At 38.7% G+C, this 19,305-nt stretch overlaps 1 protein-coding gene across 10 annotated transcripts in view; it reads right to left on the bottom strand.

The window, feature by feature from the left end:
- The window catches only part of ST7 (suppression of tumorigenicity 7), a 274,540-nt gene that overhangs the window by 49,891 nt on the left and 205,344 nt on the right, over positions 1–19,305 (bottom strand). For all 10 annotated transcript variants that reach the window (XR_008626030.2, XM_034964867.3, XM_034964869.3 and 7 more), the window contains one exon: positions 7,484–7,598. Coding sequence is in view for 9 of the 10 variants with exons in the window: in XM_034964867.3 (XP_034820758.2) it covers positions 7,484–7,598 (115 nt within the window). In the remaining variant the exon portion in view is untranslated. The remainder of the gene's footprint in view (positions 1–7,483; positions 7,599–19,305) is intronic.

Here is a 19,305-nt window from a genome sequence, read left to right as displayed (position 1 = left end):
GAAAGTAGGGGGGCATGAGTTTGCTCTCAAGGGCTTTCTTTCTCTGCACTCCCCACAGCTTGTTTCAAACAGACTCACTGAGCACTGATTCATCTCGCTTCGCCTGTTTTTTTGTATTTTTGTTTTTTAACATCTTTCTCTACTAGACTGAAAACTTCTTGGTGACAGAGAATAGGTTATATTTATCTCTGAATCTAAAGCACCTAAAAGTTCGTACTTCAACATAATAAGGACTCAACAGATCCTTGCTGAAATAATTTGAAAAAAATTAACCTATTTACTCTCTGTTATCCTTTATAATTATGAAGTACCAAGAATCCCTTTTCTTGGTCAGGCAACAAATTATATCAGGCAACAAATGATATCATTTCTACCAGATACACTTGAAGCTCCTATAATCCAACATATTTGGCCTTCACAGATGCTCTTGGAAGCATGACCCAAACAAACAAACAAAAATGGAAAAGAAATTTAAAAAGCAGTCCATTTCTCCTTCGTAACCTGTTTGTGGATTGTGATGTGTTCTTACTGTCCCATTATGTGATTAATTTCTCAATTTACTTGTTTATGATACGATGCAAAGAAAACAATAGACATACAGGATTCTCCTTAAATTTTTGTTATTGTTGATCCCAGGCAGTATGAGGTCTTTTTGCCCCACCTTCAAAAAGCCAATCCGAGGTCCCCTTCCAACCAAAGGGAAAAATTTCACTGAAGAAATAAAAGGGATTGATATACAAGAATCTCAAAAAGATGTGCCACTTGGGAGTTCAATGATTCAACTGGGAAGTCCTACATGACCTTAGTAATTTGGGGCAGGGGGAAAGACAAGCACTAAACATTCAACTACACCCAGAAAAATTCGTCTTACGCTACAAAGCCAAACACCAGTTGTTATTTTCAACTTTTGGACTGGATTACCCCAGAAGGTCTGTGTCAGAGGGCCCTTCTGTGGCTGGTGCCCTGAAGCCAAACAAAGCAGTTTCCCTGATGGTAATGGCTGGCTGGGGAGGGATGTTATCTTGGTAAATTATGATAACTGGGCAATAAGGATTACCAAACCCAACATCAATTTGGAGGGTTTGTACATGTGCCAGCTATGTGAATTACAGATGTATGCATTCACCAAAGGTCTTCTATCATCAGAGACAGAAGTTTGTCATGCATATAGTCCTCACTGAAATGACATCTATTATCAGAACTTTTGCTCAATGCAATATTAGTTCATCCCTGACAGTCTATCATTTGTTCTAAAGTAACCTCAAAGGACTAGTCCTCTTGGCAGATCTACCTCTTGGTGTCCAAATCTGTAGAGCATCCAGTGCAAAGCTATGCAGGACCACCATTTCTCAGTGACTTGTGCTAACAGGCATGAAGCCACAGCCATAGTATCAGTGCTGATAATTATTTTCTTCTTTGAAGCACTGATGTGGTTCATTCGCCCATCTTTTACACAAGGACTCTCTTTGAGCACTTGCCTGGTATCCATGATCTTTTCCGTAACAGCGAGCCCAGGGAAACGAGCCGGACTAGGTTTATAGTCTGTCACTAGAAACTGACAGCATGCCAAATCTTCTTTCTAATATGCAGCCCAATTTTGTGGTGAGTATTTTCAGAGGCTGCTTGTGCCTGTGGCATCAAAATTCACATTTATATACTTAACTGAAAAGTACCGTTTTGGAAGTATGGACAGACTGACACTTGAAGTGTTTGACAAATACAGATTTTACTCATTGGACCTCCAGACATCTCACATCCTTCCTATTTTTACTTATTCCTCAAACATAAATGGAAAACAGCCTAACCAAAAGACAGGGTATCCAGTAACCATTTCAAAGGAACTATGATGATAGCTGAATAACTTGTGCTAGTTATAAGGCCTTGGGCAATAAGCAAGGTTTACGAAATTTTTAGTTATAACTACATGCTGACTCTGCAAAACAGTATCAGCAAAAGGCTTTTTCTCTGAATAGTCTCAACATAGCATGATTCCCTAATGACTTTCCTTAGAACTTCTGTTTTCAATCTACTGAGATGAAAGTATTTCCTCCAATGTTAGAAACATGTCCTCTTCTAAAAAGTATACCCTCTGCAAATTACCAGATGGCAGGTAATAATGCTAATTTAGGATGGGCTTGATGGCATCAGTAAAAATGATCTTGATATAGTGGTTGCATTTATATAACTTTTATGACTGTAAGAAAGACCAGCTGTCCCTAGTTCTTTTGAGAAAGAAGGGAAGAACAAGAGAAGATTCTGCCCCAAATTTAGGGCAATCACTAAATGACTTAACGGAGTAAATATCCAAAAGTGCTTAGATCTGTATTTCCATTAGGACAAACTGTTCAGAGGCTGAAGTTGCTATGAACCCAAAGAAGTAATTTTTCCTTTGATCAGGAGTAAAAATCCCTGGCATGTCTTTTTTCAGCTTTCCAAAAGTTTAGATAAAACTAAGAATTTTAGTTCTTATCAAATATCTATATGTCCTATTAGATCCATAATTAATTTTAATAACAAGTCATAACATTGTCTTTTTGCAGAGCATAAGACTGGGCTCTTATTCTCTCATTGCAACATTTTATATATAGTTTTCCATTTGAACAAGACTAATGAAGAATAGTGGTGAAGTTTAGGAGTGACACTTTTGGCTCTTTATAATAGCGAATAATATCTGAACTCTTACTGTGTGTCCCACACTGTTCTTGACACTTAACATAGATTAAACTACTTTAATCCTCACAACAAATTACCCGCTGTGTGATCTTGGGCAAGTTACTTAGCCTTTCTAAGTCTCGATCTCATTTCCAGAGAAAGAAACCAAGGCTTGGAATGTTAAGTAATTTGCTCAAGCTCCCTCAGTTGGTGAAAGGCAGAGCTGGGACCTGATCCACCTCTTCCCCACCACCCATGACTGCCTTCTGGTATCCCCAAGGATCACTAACTAGAGACAGGCAGAACTAGATGCTCCCAAAGGTACCTTATAGTGCTCAGACCTGCGTTCGCTTGCTCTACGAGATTCTCCTAAAATTGAAATGCACAAATGACAATGAATAAGAAACATATGAATTCTTTTCCACACTCCCACCCTAATCTTTGGGACTTAAGTTTTCAACGCAGGTGGCCTATAAACTTCTTTGAAAGGCAATCCAAAGCTTATAAGAACTTTTGCAATGGCTTCTAAAAGAAGGTTCTCATGACTTAATGATCTTGAAAACATGGCTGTCTTTATAGCAAATGTATGACTGAAGAAAAAGATAAATAAATCTCAAATTAAATGAACATCTTACATCAAATCCCCTTTGTGATTAAAAAAATCAGATACAAGTTGATTGAAGATGGAAAGCCATGTTTTGAAGACAGTTTCAGAAAGACAAGCAAATATAGATACACTCAGTTCTTAAAGAATGATTAGAAAGGAATCTTGCAAGACAATGAGGCATCACTGAAATTCTGCACCATGGCTTCAGCCCACCTAAGTCATGCCTTTGTAAGAGGAGTGAGAGAGGCCCAGCACACCACTTTTGGAAGGCTTACATTTATGCAAAACACATGGGATTTAGAGCCAGCTGGATCTGGATTTGAATCCCAGCTCTGCAGTTTTCTAAGAATGTGGTCTGGTAAGTTATTTAATCTCACAAAGCCTCAGTTTCTGCATCTGCTAAAATGGAATAACTGCCTCCTTGCAGGGTTATTGTGAGGGTAAAGCTAATGCCAAGCTAATAACATGCTGGGCACATGGTAGGTTCTCAATAGATTGTGGCTAATAACAACAACAAGAACAATGGTATTAATAAAAACAATTTAAAAAAATACTACCAACAGCAGAAAGAGTGTAAGTGTGGTGGTTAAAAGCATGGGTCTGGAGTGAGACCACCTCCGTTTTTATCCTGGCTTTCCTTTACTTGTAGAATTCACATCATATTTAATGAAGTTGTTCTCAGTCGATCACTTTTCTCTCATAACATCACATCTACATGGCTTTACTTTGATATTATAGGCTCTTCCTGTGAGCAATTACCTTCTTTTTGTACCAGTTACCATACCTGCAAAATGGGGCTAACAATAGTATCTACCAAATATGCTTGTGGTTTGAATCATGTCTGATACTGACACATTACAAGAACTCAATAAATGCTAGCTGTTGCTGCTATTTTAGTCACTGTGTGAAGAACATTATAGAACCAGGATCAGCCACCTGGAATAAAACTGGCCACCTATAATGTTGATTCACAAATTGAAAATACAAGAGTATGAAAAATCCTGAGGATAGCAATATAGTATTTTAGACTAATACCTGGAATAATAAAGCATTAGAAGTTATCTCAATGGCAAAAATCAAAATCAGACTGCAGACTACATGGATATATGTCCAATCAACTGGTAATCTTTGTGGGGACACAGGAGTATATGATTGTTACTGATTTACAAACTCAAAGCCAAACTTTTTTTAAGGTGGTGAAGAACAATGAGACAAGGGGAATACATTTTGCCTCCCTTCTTTCCCCCAAAATATGTTCTTCGCCACCCCCATCCCTGGCCCCCAGTGCCTTGCCATTTTTCTAAATCTTTTTGCAAAGGTCAGAAAAGCAGAACTAATCCCATTGTGTTCCCAGCATACTACTTAAAAAATTCAGCCACCTAGCAAATGTAATAAAGAAGGATTGCTGTACCCAAAAACAATCCAAAAAACGGCTACCCAACCAGAGCATTCCAATTAGTAAAAAGGACATATAATCCTGCTGCTTTGGGTGTGGCTCTACAGAGAGGGATGAAGGGGCTGGGATTCTAAGTGCTGTCTCCAGCATCTCATGGATTAGACATCTGAACCAGGGTGAAGATCAGAATGCCCTAAAAGCTGTCTGTATTCTAAGACCTCTAAAGCACCCACTTCCTCGCCCAGGGCCAGATAAGGAACCAGCAGCTCAGTAGACGTCTCCAGGAAAAGCAGCAGGGATAAACTTGAAAGAACCCATTTCATGATATGGGGTGAGAAACAAGAGGCATGTTTTTCCACAATCTTCAGTGGCTGCAGCTCAGCCCTCAAGAACAGTAACTTCAGCAGCCACTTCATTATATTTCTACTGTAAATGATACAGGCCTGAGCCAAGTCAGCACCAAAACTCCCTTCAGAATTCAGTCGGTGTTAGGTCATCTGTACTCTATTGACAACTGCTGAACTCAAACACCCTAACGAGGCATCTCAGCAACAATATGTGTCCTGCCACTAATGAGGCTCTTTTTCCATGAATAATGAACAAGAACATCATCTCTGTTGCCAGGTACACAACATAAACAAAGCTCAACACAAGGGCCTTGGTATGGTGAGTTTGTCCATTTGCAACAAAAGAATTTTTCAAAGTGTGAGCCAAGTTTCAGTGGAGGGTGGGACGGGTTGTTGTAATAAATAATGTGAACATATGTTATCAGAATCTAATAAATCAGTTTTTGAATGTTGTGGAACAGAGGCTGTGCAATGGGATAGTTAGAGACAATGGAGAGTTCCATTTCTTTATTTTACAATCAGTCTTATAACACAAGGCTGATGATTTCTGTAACAAACGGAGATCTTCATGAAAGGAGCCTTAAGAGGCTTGCCATCCCAAAGGCTCTACTGATTAAAGTTTTATTTCTGAAGGCTTGATAACATCAGATTGAGTATAGGTCAGCATTAAGGATTGCTATGGCATTGATGGCTACAGAGTGGCATTTGGAAAAGTGCACTGCCGCCTGAACCCATGGCCATGGGACTGAATTCCTTTGGTACTAAAAGAATGTCAACATACGAGGATTTTTGCCTACAAGGCAGCCCAATAGTTTAGACCCCTAAGCTTGGACCACTGTTTAGCTGAACCATGAGTAAGATTTTAGCATATAAATAGAGAATACAAGTGAGCTGACATGAAAGCCAAACAGTCTTTATTTTGTTTACTTAAAAGTGCTCCACAAATACTTTTCTCTGTTTCTCAAATCAGTTCCATACTAGGTAGCATATATCTTGTTACACAGGGTACTTATGTCTGCACAGGCAAAATGATGCCATCACTGGCTGAAGGCTTTTCGTTTCCATATATTTGAGCAAAAATTTGAAGAAAATGAAACAAAAACAAAAACAGTCTCATAATGCCTGAGTTCCCTCAACTATAGGAGATGATAACTCTCACCCATTTCAGAGATTCCTTATGAAGAAATGTGTCAAAAATAAGACCCAACGGCCAGGTGTGGTGGCTCACGCCTGTATTCCCAGTGCCTTGCGGGGCCAAGGTGGGAAGTTCACAAGAGTTTGAGACCAGCCTGGGTAACATAACGATAACCAGTCTCTACAAAAAAAATTTAAAAATTAGCCAAGCATGATGGCACACTCCTATAGTCCTAGTCACTTGGGAGGCTGAAGCGGGAGGATAGCTAGAACCCAGGAGTTCAAGGTTATAGTGAACTATGATCATACCACTATACTCCATCTGGGGTGACAGAGAGGAAGGCCCTATCTCTCTTAAAAAAAAAAAAAAAAAAAAAGACCCAAATGGTATAGTTTGCTCTGTATGTTTTGTAATCTGAATAATTCTTTAAATGCACTTTAAATGCACTGAAGATGCTTACTAAAGAAAAAATATTTCATAAAGCAAAAAATGATTATATAATAAGTAATCATTCCCTATATCCATTTTACAAGGAAACACTTTAGGAAGATGGTTACTGAAATGAGGCAGAATAGTATGAAGCTCTGCAGATATTTCAGTAACGATGTCGTGGCAGGTAATTATGTGGACAATTTTTGTCCAATTAATCAAATAATGAATTCATGGATAATGACAATATGAGCATTAGAGTTTTAAAATATCTAGGATGTGCCAGCTTATTTTTCTGGTTTCTTAGGAACAGGCAAAATGGAATAAGTTCATGAGTGAGTAACCAGAATGGCAAAGGGACTTCAAAGCCTGCCATTTAAAGAAATGGGGATATTCTGCTGCTAATGAGAAGAGCTGGGATGAAGCGGACATGATTTCATCTTCCAATATTTACTGAATTGCCACACGTGCAAGGGATATTAGCTGTTCTACATTGCTCCAAAGGGTCAATGTGACCAATAGGCTGCGGTCACAGTGAACTGATGTGGATTTATAGCAAGAGCTCTAACAGTCAGTGCTGCCCCTACAGGATAGGTACTGCCTGTGAGGTTCTGGGTGATTCCTGACCGCAGAGGTAATAGAGCAGAGTAGACATAACTGCCTGATGGGGACAGCATGAGGGGAGCCTGTACGGAGGGAAGGAGAGGAACGAGACACATGCCATGTGACATTTCTGGTCCTTGCTAACCATGAAATTCTAAGATCATACCAAACACCATCATAAAACTGTAGGTGAAAATTCTATAAGAGTATGGCTACAAAAGTGCTGTGCTATTTGAAATGACCCTTCCAATCTAATCAGGGAAAATACATCAAAAGAGGAATAGTCAAGTAAATAAAAATACCCAAGGACTTACCATCATACTTTGCTAAGACTGCCTGAACATCAGCATATGCTTGTAGTTCCAGAAGGGCTTCTAAAAGGTTTTCATGGATATTGAACATACTCAGAAGGGGGAACTCCTTCATTAACTAGGGCAGAAGAAACCAAGGAATAATTAGTATATTATGTATGTCTTATAATTTTATTGTACATATTTTATTATATTTATTGTATATATCACATTTTGATATATATACACAAAGTAAAATGATTACTAGAGTTAAGCATTTTAAGAAATAAATATTTCTTATTTATTTATTTATTTGAGATGGAGTCTTGCTCTGTCACCCAGGCTGGAGTGCAGTGGTGCGATCTCAGCTCACTGCAACCTCCACCTCCTGGGTTCAAGCAACTCTCCTGCCTCAGCCTCCCAAGTAGCTGGGACTACAGGCACATGCTACCATGCCCGGCTAATTTTTGTGTTTTAAGTAGAGACGGGGTTTCACTATGTTAGCCAGGATGGTCTTGATCTCCTGACCTCATGATCTGCCCGCCTCGGCCTCCCGAAGTGCTGGGATTACAGCATTTCGTATTTTTAAAGTATAATACTGAATTGTATTTATATAAAAGTATAATTCAATTCTTAAAAGTATAATTAATATTGGGTTATAAGAGTTCATATCAATTATTATTTTGTAAATCATTAAATGCTTCTTATTTTTCTGGTAAGGTGGGATAAGATTCAAAGACAGGTTTTCATAAAAGTTGAAGAAAATGCTCAAGAAAGATAAAATGCCATGGAGAAACCAAACAAGGTAAAGGCTGAAAAATATCTCACGGGCTTTACCAGTTAGGTCACCGGTAACTTTGCCAACAGCAATTTGGATGGAAGCCAGACTGTAGAAGGGTAAACAAGGGGGCATTACTCTTTCAAGGAGCCTAGTGGCAAAGTTAAGGAGAAAAAGTAGAAAAATAACTAGAAAGTGACACGGGTTAAAAGAAAATTTGTAGGTAGTGATGGGGGTGGTAGTAAAGAGGAAGGTTTATGAGTTTCTGCCTGGTGGCCTACATAAAACAGGGGCCACGATCATCTTCTGAGACTAAGAGAATAGGTGGCAGGGAAGAAGCTTAAAGATGGGGTGAAAGTGAAAAACAGCCACACAGTGGAGAACTACTCAGGAAAAAAAAAAAAAAAAAAAAAGGATTGCTAAGGCTGTCTTGAGGGCCTGACAAATGGAGACCATGAATTTTAGAGGTTATAACTGCCATGGTTGTCAAGTTTTACCTAGCGGTAGCCAGCAGCCCAGGTACAGTAGCAAGATGTCAAATGATTAGGTTGAGCCTGGGCAGACTGAATTAGGTTCAGTAAAATTCAAGGAGCAAGAGACTGGACTATGATGGTGAACGAATGATTAAAGGAATGGTCCAAGGGTTCCACACTGGATGAGGATGAAGAGAGGCCTAAAGGAAGTTAAAATATATAATATTGAACTTCACTGGGAAGCAAAGAGAAAGAAGAAAGACCAAGAATTTCAGAGCAAAGTTTTTATCTTCAAGAAAGGTAAAATCTGGCCAGGCATAGTGGCTCATGCCTATAATCCCAGCACTTTGAGAGGCCGAGGCAGGTGGATCACCTGAGGTCAGGAGTTTGACACCAGCCTGTCCAACATGGCAAAACCCCATCTCTACTAAAAATACAAAAATTAGTCAGGCATGGTGGCACGCACCTGTAGTCCCAGCTACTTAGGAGGCCGAGGCAGGAGAATCACTTGAACCCAGGAGGTGGAGGTTGCAGTGAGCTGAGATCATGCCACTGCATTCCAGTCTGGGCAACAGAGTGAGACTCCGTCTCAAAAAAAAAAAAAAAAAAAAAAGAAGAAGAAAAAAAAAAGGTAAAATCTTATCTTAAAAGAAAGTTAACCAGGTTCAAAAAAAGAAAGGTAAAATCTTATCTTAAAAGAAAGGTAACCAGGTTCTTTATAGAGCAGAATCACAGATATATTCTCCTCTAATCCTCTACCTGGATAACTGCTATCTATTATAACATAACAACCTCTAAAAAAGTGATAACTGTTTTTGATGTCAACATCTTTAAAGTAATTATGCTGAGAGAAATAATACCAAAAACAGGCTAATTCACTGCTAAGCAAAAAATCAGTGAATACACTGCATTGACCATCCAGTTCTTCCTTCAATAGGAACATTTACCATATTGTTTTGTTTTTTAAAGCCAACAATCATTTACCGTATCTTTAAAAATAATTTTCTGCAGCCCAAAAGAGCATCATATTACTAACGAAAAACCCCTATTAAACTGATTATGTGTTCAGTAAGACTGATGGTCCGAACTTCCCTAGAGAGGCCTGCAGTATTTTCACTGTTGATAAAGGAGGTGAATAAGACTATACCACACATTGCTGATGTTCTGTAACCAATAAAAGTATTTCTTGTTCTGGTTCATTTTGATTCTAGTTGAGATTACCCTTTGATTTTTTTTTCTCTTTCTAATTAAAGCAGTTAGAATTAAAGCTCTCTGTCATTCAGCATTTGGCAACACAATAAAGACATTCTCTAAATTGCAACATTTAAACATTTATTGTTTTCAGCCAATTCTTCAGGTAATGATCAAACTTCAAGGACACAAATCATATTCTATAATTTAAAAAGTGCAATTCCAAATATTAGTTGCTGAAGCTTAAAAACTGAGTCTTACTAAAACTCAGTGAGACCGCATACGCAAACATGAGGTCTCACCCAGTTCCAACAGAACTTAAGGTAAGATGCTAGGAGCTTAAAGAGCAGTGCTTTCATTTGAAGCTTGGACAGAGTATACTGTGTCCAAAAACAAATCACCAATAAAAGGATTTTAAACATGGTAAAAAGCAAATGTTGGAGAGGTAATCAAAGTCATATGACAATTAGCAAATCTAGCTTTCCTAATTTAATATAAACCAGAACAAAAAGTGAACCCTCTGCTGCCTCCATTGCCCTTTCCGGCTCCTCAAACAAGCTATCTTAGAGAAAAGCCCACAACTTCCTTGGCTCTGTTTACTCCACACTGCTTCGCTACAACCTGGCTTGCCTCCCCACAATCTGAATCTGCTTGTCCCCATTTACAGGTGACTGAAATTGCTCCCGTGGACACCCTCCGCCCTTTTCTTGTTTGACCTCTGCATCATTTGAAAGTCTGATGGCTTTTTCTTTGAAACACTTGCCTCTCTTGGCTTCTTCAACAGCATTCTCTTCTGGTTTTCTTCATACTTATCTCACAGCTCCTTTTCTAGTTTCCCCTTGTCTCTGATTTAGGAGTAAGTCTTCTTGCAGGTTATGTCCCACATCCTCTTATCTTAAACACCCTGATCTCTAGAACTGTTGTCATTTCCAGGGTCTCAGCATCAGCATCTCCATGGGGATGACTTCCACAACCTAACATCCTGCTCTTGCCAACTGTCTTCCTGACAGTTTTACCTGAGTGTCCTTAAAGGCAACACACCTAATACTGAGACGATAATTTCCCCCTTCCCAGGCCAACCCTTCAAACCTGTTCTTCCCTCCTTGGTATTTCCTATTTCAGAGAAAAGAACCATTAACCTCTTGTCACCCTCTTCTCCCTACAGCCACTTTAGAGGCCCTGCAACCCCCGAGAGTTGATATTTAAAACATGCTGACAGCTTTCATTACATTCAATGAAAGCTGTGTTATGCAAACAAACACCTTAAGAATCATGAACACTTGGACACAGGAAGGGGAACATCACACTCTGGGGACTGTTGTGGGGTGGGGGGAGGGGGGAGGGATAGCAGAGGGTGATATACCTAATGCTAGATGACGAGTTAGTGGGTGCAGCACACCAGCATGGCACATGTATACGTATGTAACTAACCTGCACAATGTGCACATGTACCCTAAAACTTAAAGTATAATAATTTAAAAAAAAAACAAAGTAAAAAATAAAAATAAAAAAAAGAATCATTACCATCTCCTCTTTTCTCTAACCATGCTGCCAGTAACTTACGCCCCTCATACGTTGCCTAAATTGCTCAAACAGCATCTGCATTTGTCCATTTGCCTCCAATCACCTCTTTCCAATCCACCCTTCCAATGTTGTCATAAAGGCTTTTTTTTTTTGAGAGACAGAGTCTGGCTCTGTCACCCAGTCTGGAGCGCAGTGGTGCAATCTCAGCTCATTGCAAGCTCTGCCTCCCAGGTTCATGCCATTCTCCTGCCTCAGCCTCCCAAGTAACTGGAACTACAGGCGCCCACCACCATGCCCGGCTAATTTTTTGTATCTTTAGTAGAGATGGGGTTTCACCATGTTAGCCAGGATGGTCTTGATCTCCTGACCTTGTGATCCACCTGCCTCGGCCTCCCAAAGTGCTGGGATTACAGGCGTGAGCCACTGCGCCTGGCCCATAAAGGCTCTTATACACAAGTGAGTCCATCACACTCCTGCTTAAAAGGCAATCACGGACATGACAAGATTTATCCCAAGGAAATAAGCAGATGTTAATACAAATTTACAAAGCTGTTTATCACAACATTATTTGTAATAGTAAAAAAAAAAAAAAATGCAAGCAACTTAAAATTTAACCCATTATGAGATATTTAAGTATAATAAACTATAGTCACCTTTTGGGCTATTATATGTTGTCATTAGAAGTTAAGTTCTCAAAAAACTTTCAACAGCATAGCCTGGGAAATGCTGGCATACAATATTACACTAGAGAAAGCAGGATACAAACTATATTTTGTAATAAAATCATGCTTTTCTTATAAGCCTATGCATAGAAACATACTTGGTTAGAAATACACTAAAATTATACCAATATGCTAAATTATACTAATATACTAAAATTTTAACAGCAGTTATTTCTAGTTGATGATATTAAAGGTGATTTTTATTTCTTCCTTCATATTTTCTATATGTTCTAATTTTTAAAATTTTGTTCTAATATTCATTCTATAAACTGGGGAGGGGGACAGCCATTTTTAGGAATACTGGCTTCTCACTGAATTCAGGATATAATCTAAAATGCTTAGCATGGCAAACGTAGCCCCTTGTGACAAGTCCCTGTCTACTATGCCAGCCTCACTTCTAGCCACTTCACACGCACCACGCATCTGGCACAGAACAGCTTTCAGTTCCTTAAACAGGCCATGTTCACTCATGTTCCAAGCTCCTCCTCCCTGGAGTGCTCTCCTGTCTTGGTCAATCTGGCGGCTCCTCAACTTTCAGGAAATCTTTACCTGGCCCCTGACTCCTGACCTCTTACCTTCATCTGCTGGTTAAGTACTCCTGGCCCGAACTACCAGAGTCCTTGTCACAATCATCTACTTGTCCATCTTCTCCATGAGTCTGAGAAGAACGTGAGAGCAGGAACTTTGCCTTATTGCTGTATTCTTGGTCAGTGACCAACCTATCATAGGTGCTCAACACACACTTCATGACTGGAATACCTTTTAAAGGCTTTAAATTTCTATTGCTTTGGAGTACATATTATAATATTATATGTCTACTGCCACAGCTCTACTTCAGGCCATTGAGTTACATATCCCTAAACATGTTCTTTATCATTTATAATCTTCCATTATCTACACCTTGGACAAGGTATAGGTAGAACCTGTACGTTTTGACTCAATGCTCAGAATTTTCTTATACTTAGAGCTGTCTGAAAATGGAATAGATGGTCTAGAGAAGTCTCTGTCACCAGAACTATTTATATACAGAGAAGCCAGTCATGGGATAGGGATACTAAAGAAAGGACCAAGAACCTTTCAAATTCTGCAATTCCAGGTAAACAATTCCCAGCTCCTAAGCGTAACTTTTAAGGCCCTCTCTCAGCTCAAGGCCAGATTCCTCCGGCCTCTCCTGTCTTCTGCAGGATTAAATTCTAGCCTTGTCAAACCAGACTATTACACACCATTCCCAGAATCCTTTCTATAGTTACTAGCCACCGTGTTTCTGCTCAAACTGTTTTCACCACCTGGAATACCTTTTCCTCTCATTTACAAGGCAGCCTGTCAAAATCACCCCACCCTCCAAAGCCCAGATCAAATGCCACCTCCTAAAGTCACAGCATCATAGAAAGTGAGAGCCAGAAGAGTCCGTGGAGATCATCCAAACACCCTCCTCATTTTACAGACGAGCTTCCTCCCACCCCCGCCCCACCAAAAAACAATAAAGGCTGCAAGTTTAAGTGATTCAGCCAAGTTAGTGCTGGGATTATGATTCAAACCCAGTCATCAGCACTGAGTCCAAATTTCAACACATCAGAACCCTAGTTTCTATGTTGCCAAGTCCAGAACTAAACCATTTTGCTTATGCTTCTCACACAATGCTATTGTATCATCTTTGTATTGTGTTTACATGAATTTAAGAAGATAGCTGTATTGCAGAGGAAAGAGTCCTATATTTAAAGTTATTCTTGAATTAAAATCCAACCTCTGCCATTAACTACCTGTGTGAATTTGCACAAATTATTTACCTCTCTGAGCTTTGGTTTCTTCATCTCCTGGGTCTTAGCTCATATGGCATCTTCTCAAACTCTCTCTACCACCCTACCTAATGTCACCACCCACCCCCTCATATCACCATTTCCCATTGTTCCTATCACATTCTGAAATCATCTTATTTATGCAGCTGAATATTAGATAATTCAAAAAACAAAACTAAAAATAATAAAATAGAGGGTGAGAGGTGGGGGGGTCTAGTTTTATTCTTTTGTGTATGAATATCCAGTTTCCCCAACACCACTTTTTGAAGAGACTGTCCTTTCTCCAGTGACAACGGTTCTTGGCACCTTTGTCAAAATCAGTTGGCTGTAGATATGTGGATGAATTTCTGGCTTCTTTATTCTGTTCCATTGGTTTGTGTGTCTGTTTTGATGCCAGTACCATGCAGTTTGGGTTACAATAGCTTATAGTATGATGCCTCCAGCTTTGTACTTTTTGCTTAGAATTGCTTTGGCTATTTGGGGTCTTCTGTGGTTCCACACAAATTTTAGGATTGTTTTTCTATTTCTATGAAGAATGTCATTGGTATTTTGATACAGATTGCAGCAAAACTGTAGATTGCTTCCAAAAACCTCAATGTAAGGTCCAAGACTATAAAACTACTAGAAGAAAACATAGGGGAAATGCTTCAGGACATTGATCTGGGAAAATATTTTATGAATAAGACCTCAAAAGCACAGGTAACATAAGCAAAAATAAATAGGATTATGTCCTATTTATAAATAAAACTTCCACACAGCAAAGGAAACAACAGAGTTAAAAGACGGACAACCTATAGGAGAAAATATTTGCAAACTGCTTCTCTGACGGGATTAATGTCCAGAATATACAAGGAACTCAAACATCTCAACAGCAAAACAACAAACAATCCAATTAAAAAATGGTCAAGTTATCTGAACAGATACTTCTCAAAAGAAGACATACAAATGGCCACCAAATCTATGAAAAAATGCTCAACCTCATGATTATCAGAGAAATGCAAATGAAAACCACAATGTAGTATCATCTCCTCCCAGTTAGAATGGCTATTGTAAAAAAGACCAAAAATAAATAAATAAATAACAACAAACACTGGCGAGAATGCAGAAAAAGGCAATTCTTATACACTTTTGGTAGGACTGCAAACTAGTATAGCCACTATGGAGAACAGTATAGAGGTTAAAATAGAATAAACATATGATCCAGCAATCCCACTACTGGGCATTTATCCAAAGGAAAGGAAATTAGTATATCGAAGAGACATCTGCACCCACATCTTTACTACAGCACTATTCACAATAGCCAAGACATGGAATCAACACACGTGTCCAACAACAGATGAATGGATAAGGAAAGTGTGGCATATACACACAATGAAATATCATCCAACCATAAAAAAGAATAAAATCCTATCATTTGCAGCAAGATGGATGAAACTAGAGGACACTATTATGTTAAGCGAAATAAGCCAGGAACGGAAAGTTAATCACTGCATGTTCTCATTCCTATGGAGAAGCAACACAAAGTTGGGCTCCTAGAACTAAAAAGTAGAACAGAGGATACTAGAAGCTGGGAAGGATAGGGGAAGGGAGGGATAGAGAGAGATTTGTTAAAAGATACAAAATTATAGCTCAACAGAAGGAATAACTTCTAGTGTTCCATACCAGTGTAGGATGACTACAGTTAACTTTAATTACAAAAATAGATAGGAGACCAGATTTGGCCCACAGGCCTTATAGTGCCAACTCCTGTAAAAGGAATAAGATGTAAAAGCCAAAATATCTTCACAAAAGAAGTTTCATAATGATATTATATTCTAAAAACATAACATCTCTTACACACAGCTGGTTTGGCAGACTGTAGCAAAATGGAAAAAGCCCACCATACAACCCAGCACCTCTTCTCCCAGCTACATCCCCTAGAGACTGTTTAGTCCATTATCTGTTTAGTCCACTATTTATGATGGGATTTTCCTCATCCGTAGTGAATATCCCCACAAATATCCCCCGTGTGCGGATATTCACTATGGATGAGGAAAATCCCATCATAAATAGTGGACTAAACAGATAATGGGGTATACTTATATGACAAAATGCTATTCAGCAGAAAAAAGAAATGGGTTAGAACTTAAGATATCTTAATGTGGACAAAAATCAAGCAGTTTTATTTTTTCCCCTTATCTAAAAGGATTATTCATTCAGTAAACATTAATCATTCATTCAGTAAACATTAACAAATATGAAATCCTTGCTATATGCTAGGCATCAGGACACAGAGTTCATTAAGACTGACCCCACCTGTCACATAAAAGATAATCAGTAATTTTTTATTCTCACAAAAAGTGGCAAATGATTGTTATTCTTAAAGGCAATTCATAAAAATGAGAGCAAATTATACTTAGAACCCCAGTAGTCAGAAAGATAAGATGAACACATAAGGCTGAGATCAACTGCATATACAAGTCACCAAAATCAAGTAGTTTTCAGTGAATAAGTACACTATATCTGTTCTAAAATCTGATATGATATAATTAAATCCAAAAATGCACACAAAACAATACAATGTATAGTTTATGGGCTATATTACAGAAATGTCAGAAAAGAAAATGAGGGCCAGGTGTAGTGGCTCACACCTGTAATCCCAGCACTTTGGGAGGCCAAGGCAGGCAGATAATTTGAGGTCAGGAGTTTGAGACCAGCCTGGCCAACATGGTGAAACCCCGTCTCTACTAAAAATACAAAAATTGGCTGGATGTGATGGCTCACACCTGTAATCCCAGCTACTTGGGAGGCTGAGGCAGGAGAATCGCTTAAACCCAGGAGACAGAGGCTGCAGTGAGCCAAGATTGCGTCATTGCACTCCAGCCTGGGCAATAGAGCAAGACTCCATCTTGGAAAGAAAAAAAAAGAAAGAAAACAAACTGAAAAAACAGACTCACTGGTGCCTCAGGGAAGGTGAATAGTGTGAGTGGTGGTCAGATGAGGGCCACAGCTTTATCTATATTATTTTATTTCTTGTAAGAAAAGAAGGTGAAAAAAGAACAAAAAAATAAATAAAAGAAAAGAAGGTGAAGGGAAAAAATGCAAAAAATTTAATTAATTTGTTACTATGTATTATTACTTATTTTAAATTCTAAGCAGTGCAACTATGATTTTTACACAATATTCTGCATACATTTTTATATTTTAAAAGTTTCTTCCTCAAAAATAGGGTGTTTGTGAGATGTACTTTTCATATGTAATTCTTCAAGTCATAAAGAGTTGAATTTTCATCAGACCTTGATTTGTTTTCTTATTTTCTAAATGCCTTTTGAGGCAAAATTATTTCTTCCCTTCAGGGGTTTGGCTCTGTAGCTATTTATGGTGGTGTTGGCATTTAAAAAAAAAAAAACAGTGTCCTTGATTGAACAATATTTAGATAATTTTCCCCTAAAATAATTTGATCTAATAGATTTTAATACTCTGTACTTGAATTCTATAATAATATCAAGATAATAACTGCTAATCCCACATGAACCATAGCTGGAGTCCCACTTCTTAATTCTCCATGAGTTTTAGAGAGTAGGTTCACTGACAGATATGGTGTAAGGAACTTTAAGAATTACTATTTTATCCTGAAGAATGCCTCAGAGTTACATTAACTATAAGGTAGGTCCCTTCCCTGTCTAACCCTTAGTGTTGGGGTTGGGATTAGGCTAGATAAGACTACCTAATAAAATTTTGGGGTCACAAAAATTCCTTCTTGCTTCTTCTCTAAAACCACATCCATGACTCTCTGGCACATTGTTTTCAAAATAAAAGAGAATAAATACATATATGTATGTATATATATATATACACACAAGTATATGTATGTGTATATGTAATATATACATATGCACAAACTCATATTTGTGAGGGATGTGTATATGGATGGATGGATGGGAGACAGAGAGAGAGAGATGAAAGGGATTGTCACGGGAGAGAGGGCACATTATAGAAGTCAAGAGCAGCACCACTTTTGCAATCAGATAGATCTGGTTGATACCCAGGGAAAGTGAAGTTTCTTAGCACCAGGTGAGCTCATTTTCCTCATCAGTAAGACGGGGATTAACACCTAGCTCCCACTACATGTAGAGATCCCACACAGACACATAGGGAGTCATTATCCATAAATAATGTTGACACAGATATAGTACATTTTCAAAGGGCTATTTGATTTGCTACATGTGAATAGTTTTGTTTTCTTTCTTTCTTTCTTTCTTTCTTTCTTTCTTTCTTTCTTTCTTTCTTTCTTTTTTTTTGAGACACAGTTTCACTCTGTTGGTCAGGCTGGAGTGCAGTGGGGCAATCTCGGCTCACTGCAACCTCCGCCTCCTGGGTTCAAGTGATTCTCCTGCCTCAGTCTCCAGAGTAGCTGGGATTACAGCTACTCTGGAGGCTGAAGAATTAAATTAAATTAAAATTAGCCACACACCCAGCTAATTTTTGTATTATTAGTGGAGACAGGGTTTCACCATGTTGGCCAGGATGGTCTCGAACTCCTGATCTCAGGTGATCCACCCGCCTCAGTCTCCCAAAGTGCTGGGATTACAGGCATGAGCTACCGCGCCTGGCTTGCTTTTTTGTTTGTTTTGTTTTTTGAGACGGAGTTTCTTGCTCTGTCGCCCAGGCTGGAGTGCAGTGGCATGATCTCGGCTCACTGCAACCTCCGCCTTCTGGGTTCCAGCAATTCTCCTGCCTCAGCTTCCCAAGTAGCTGGGACTACAGGTGTGTGTCACCACGCCTGGCTATGCTATATGTGAATAATTTTCATTTTTTAGTTGCACAATAGAACATAACTCGATTTATTTATTTTAAAATAATGTACCAAATAAATACTTGGTAACATAATTAGCCTTTCTATTACAAAAAGACCACAGTCCCCATATCAAGCTTTGAATGAAAGCATATGATAAAGGCCTGTTTTCCATCAGCTAAGTCATTCTAAATAAATCTTTAAACGTGCTCACTATCTAGCATAGTTCTGTTTATTTATTGCCCACTATCTTCTCCACACTGGTAATTGCTTTCTCCTGGCAGCAAGAAATTTATATGCCCTGTTTTGCCCAAATATTACAGCTCACATAGAGTGAAAACGCTAACTCTCCTATGAGTCCTCTAATACCTATGGGGAAGAACATGGGATGGGCCAAGGATAGAATTTCAGTTTCAATTTTACATCATCTGGCTATTGTCAGTTCAAGTTTATTTCAATGGAAGAATTTGAGGCACTTCTGAGGTTAACATTTATGAGCTCAAATGGGAAAAAAAGGCAGAGCTAATTCACTGGATTTGAAATACTCTATGGACATAATTTAGAACTACGGTCTGTATGCTTTTTCTC

The sequence above is a fragment of the Pan paniscus genome, chromosome 6 (assembly GCF_029289425.2).
Source record: "Pan paniscus chromosome 6, NHGRI_mPanPan1-v2.0_pri, whole genome shotgun sequence".
Classification (NCBI taxonomy): domain Eukaryota; kingdom Metazoa; phylum Chordata; class Mammalia; order Primates; family Hominidae; genus Pan; species Pan paniscus.
Note: the sequence above shows the minus strand (reverse complement) of the source record. Positions and strands in the feature narration are given on the sequence as shown.